Source organism: Rhipicephalus microplus, chromosome X (assembly GCF_043290135.1).
Source record: "Rhipicephalus microplus isolate Deutch F79 chromosome X, USDA_Rmic, whole genome shotgun sequence".
In the NCBI taxonomy this organism is placed as follows: domain Eukaryota; kingdom Metazoa; phylum Arthropoda; class Arachnida; order Ixodida; family Ixodidae; genus Rhipicephalus; species Rhipicephalus microplus.
In genome coordinates, this window is record NC_134710.1 from 420,212,144 (window position 1) to 420,215,944 (window position 3,801).

General features: G+C 44.1%; 1 protein-coding gene across 1 annotated transcript; it reads right to left on the minus strand.

The window, feature by feature from the left end:
- Positions 1 to 406: 406 nt before the first annotated feature.
- LOC142775476 (TNF receptor-associated factor 6-like) lies at positions 407 to 2,078 on the minus strand. Its single transcript, XM_075876882.1, has 2 exons — positions 2,008 to 2,078; positions 407 to 854 (listed from the first exon to the last, which is right to left on the minus strand). Exons 1-2 carry the CDS (start codon positions 2,076 to 2,078, stop codon positions 407 to 409), a joined length of 519 nt encoding a protein of 172 aa, XP_075732997.1.
- Positions 2,079 to 3,801: the final 1,723 nt, after the last annotated feature.

Here is a 3,801-nt window from a genome sequence, read left to right on the forward strand (position 1 = left end):
CAGAAGTCCCGCGGACATCGTCGCCGGGGACGCCCACGGCGTTTTTCAACGCTTTCGCGGTCACCCGCTTAGGAAAATCGAATTTTGACGAGGAGCCACCCTTGCGACCCGTCTTTATAAGAGAAGTTTCCACCGAAGGCACCCAGCACACATGACGGGACGCTGAGCGAATGGAACCTCCGTTGCTCTCGTGAAGCAGGACCCTGATGGCAGAAACTGTCTTCGTGTTGCTTTCGACCGTCGTTGCGGTTTCGGAACTGAATTCGTGGATTCAGACTGGAGAGCCTCCTGGACTCTTAGCTTTGTTCGAATCCTTCACTGACCGAGGCGTCTTATAGTCCGACCTGCGAGATGCATCCTCGTCGGACGCCAGACTGGAAGTGTCCGACCAAACTGGCGACGCGCCCTAGCGTTGTGTGCCCGCGCAGTCATCAAGGTAGTGGCTCAGCGCAGCCTTTTGAAGGACAGCAGTCCCGCAGCACGGGAACTGCACCTGGATAAAGTCGCATAGACTAGCAAAGTGCTCCTTGAGCTCCAACAGAAATGCCACAACCGAGCAGCCACTAGACGAGTTCGGGCAGAGAGCTCGCAGTTGATATATGCCCCCGCGGACAGAATCCCGCGTCTCCACCGCGTCATAAGCAAGCGATGTTTGGTCTAGGGGGCAGCGGTGCTCTCGCTGAACGAGTGAGTCGAAGCACGGCTGGCAAAAGACGTGACAGCAGGGAGTGAGCCCCTTGGAAAACGCCGGTATGACTCCGCACAGGGTGCAGCAGAACACGCTGGGCACCGTGTCGACAAAAGCCCGCGGCCGCGAGTCCAGGCAAGGCCAGGAGCGGTCCGAATCCGGGCAGCTGTCGCTTGCAAGGTAGACAGCTGCTCATGACGCGGGCTGTATACACACGCTGATGTCGTGGGGACCACTCGCATGACGAATCCTTCTGTGACGAATGATTTCAGCGCAGCACTCCGTTTAACGGAGAATCGCATTCCATTATCCTGCACCAATTTTGGCGGTGACGCGAGCGGATCGCTCACGTTTTATTTTATGCCACCCTTTCTGAAACATTCCGTATATACGTATCCCTACATACGCAATTATTGGACTACGGAAAGCCATATGATGCGGAGTATCATGCAGAAAGATGCGGACATCCGCAGCTTACGGAAAGCATCATATTGTGCGGAAAGATGCGGACATCCGCAGCTTATGGAGAGCACCATATTGTGCGGAAAGATGTGGATATCCACAGCTTACGGAAAGCGCGATATCGTGCGGAAAGATGCGGACATTTCTACGTTACGGAAAGTGCTATATCATGCAAAATATGCCCGATAAGCAGCTTACGGAAATCAGCATAATGCAGAAACCATGCAGCTATCTGCTGCATTATGCAAAGATCAAACAGACATCCTAGATCTCGAGTAAAAGCAATGGGCTATTCACGTTGTTTGCGACGCTGTACTGTGCAGAAATATGTATGAATATTTCTTTTTCAATATGTTGCATGAGTGTGAAATATGTGTGCTATCTGAACACAGCTTTGATGAGTGAACAAAGGCTTGGAAGAAACAAATGTGTTAAGAAGGTACCTAATTAATATGCTGGACATCATAAGCTGCCTTCATACTCCAGCAAAATATTGCAGGGTTTTATGTAAAAATGCCAGCTAAATCTCCCTAGCTGCTTAGGACGGCATAATAAATGTAGCTTCTGTTAGAATTAAATAAAATGAGTCCTTGCACAAGAAAAGCGTTTACACGCATTTCACCAGCAGCCTTGCTGCAAGGACTAAATATTTTTTATTTTCTTTGTGTTCTAGCTGTGATATCAATTGGCATCCATACCTCAATGTTGACTACAAATAAGGTGACCTTGCACCACCACTCCACGAGTGATAGCTCACCCACAAAAAGATGGTGCAAAACAATGTGTAACAGTAAGTTGAAAGTGAACACTTTATAAAAAACCATCTTTTGCGGGTACGGTTGCTGCTGCGATGTCACCTGTACCGGTAGGCGGCGACTGCTCCGACTGGTTTGCCGGGAAAAGCAGGGGGTACCCCTCCCTCCCGCATGCTTCTTCCAGCTCACTTCTTCAGAACTTTCAACGAATCTGCCAGATGATGCTTCTAGTTCCGGTGACGCTGAGCGTCTGGTAGCTTGCTTTCATGCACCTTCAGGTGTTCCTCATATGCATCTGAATACATAAATCATAAACACATATGATGCCAGAAGCACGTTTAGGCAGCTCAATAATGCAGAAAAATAAAACATACAGATTGACATACAATCTTTTAGCTGCGCCATCAGGAACAGCCATTTTTTTCGGAGATGTTGAGTCCATTCCCAAGATCTTTCTGCATAAAAGAATACAAATTGACTTAATGAAGATCGTTATTGGATAATAACAGCAATTTTTAATAAATGCTCTAATGCAAGTTTTTATGAAGTTTTGTTTATTACTCTTGACTTCTCAATTGTAAAAAAACAATTCTGACAAAGGAACATAAAGTTGGATGTAATTTCTATGACAACCAGGAAGTTCCTCAGTTGAAAACTTGAACGTAAACATACACGCTGAATGATACTGTAGTGTCATGATCACTCAGCACGAGGCACGTACCCAGACCTCACCAAAAGCAATCTTGAGACTGTGAATACTTCCCCAATTCAACCTTTGCAGCTATGGTCCCACTACACATGTGCAACTGAATATTACTTTTTCTTTTCATATAATTCTCCCAGCTGTTTTTTTGTTTAGAGGAGTGGTTTTATACTGTATCAAGGGGTAGCATATGTGATGCAACCCATGCGAGTACACATCAGTACATTCAGTTCCATAGCTGAACATAAATACAGGTGACTTTTTCTGGCTTGCTTTTTTCTATTTCTTCTATCATGCTTCACTACGTACCATCATTTTTTTTGTTAATCAGACTGGATGTAAGTTAAACTTTTTCATCCTCACCATCTCTAGAGCTTTCACTATCAATGCATTGCTTTCTGTCAGGCAGAATATACATTTCTACGCAGTTTGCGTTTTTCCAAGCCTTTGTCTTCACTTTGAATCAGATATTCATTTTGAAAGAAAATGTCCTCGATTTGTTTGTCATTGAACTCTTGACCTCATCAATAAAAACCCTTTTAGGATTTTTAGATACTCCTAAGGTTCTTTTGCTGTAAAAAATAAAAAAAACTCCATCATTCTGTAAACTGCAGCACATTTGGGAACACAGGAAAAAGCTGAACTTCCTAGTTCCGAGTGCCACAAATATCTATGCAAGCCTAAATTGCACAGAAGGTTGTCAATATTGAATGGCACAAAAATCCTACAACCTAGTATTGTTTAGTAGACTGCACGAAAAGGAATAGAGGTATTGTTATTATAACAAGATATTACACTTAAAAGAGAACCATGAAAAAGCTAAGTACACGTTGTCTTTGGTGGCTGCACGTGATCTTCATTTCTACAATGAAAGCAGCACTCAAGTGCTGTACCAATGGTCCCACCAACCAAGTGTACCTAAGTAAAAGCTGGGACTTTCACCTTTGTGACAACTAGGGGTCATGAGTGCCTGAGGAAAATTTCGGGGTAGAAAAAAAATTGATATAAAACTGCCACCAACGTGGCACATGGGATACAAAGAGTCAAATATATTACTGTAAAAACTGACATATAGTCCGAGTTTTTTTTTTCAAATTTCATGATGCAACATTTATGCTCCATACTATATGCTGATTTGAAAAGTTTCTTGCCAGAATTCAGAAAAATTGAAATACCCATTGTAATGCACAACA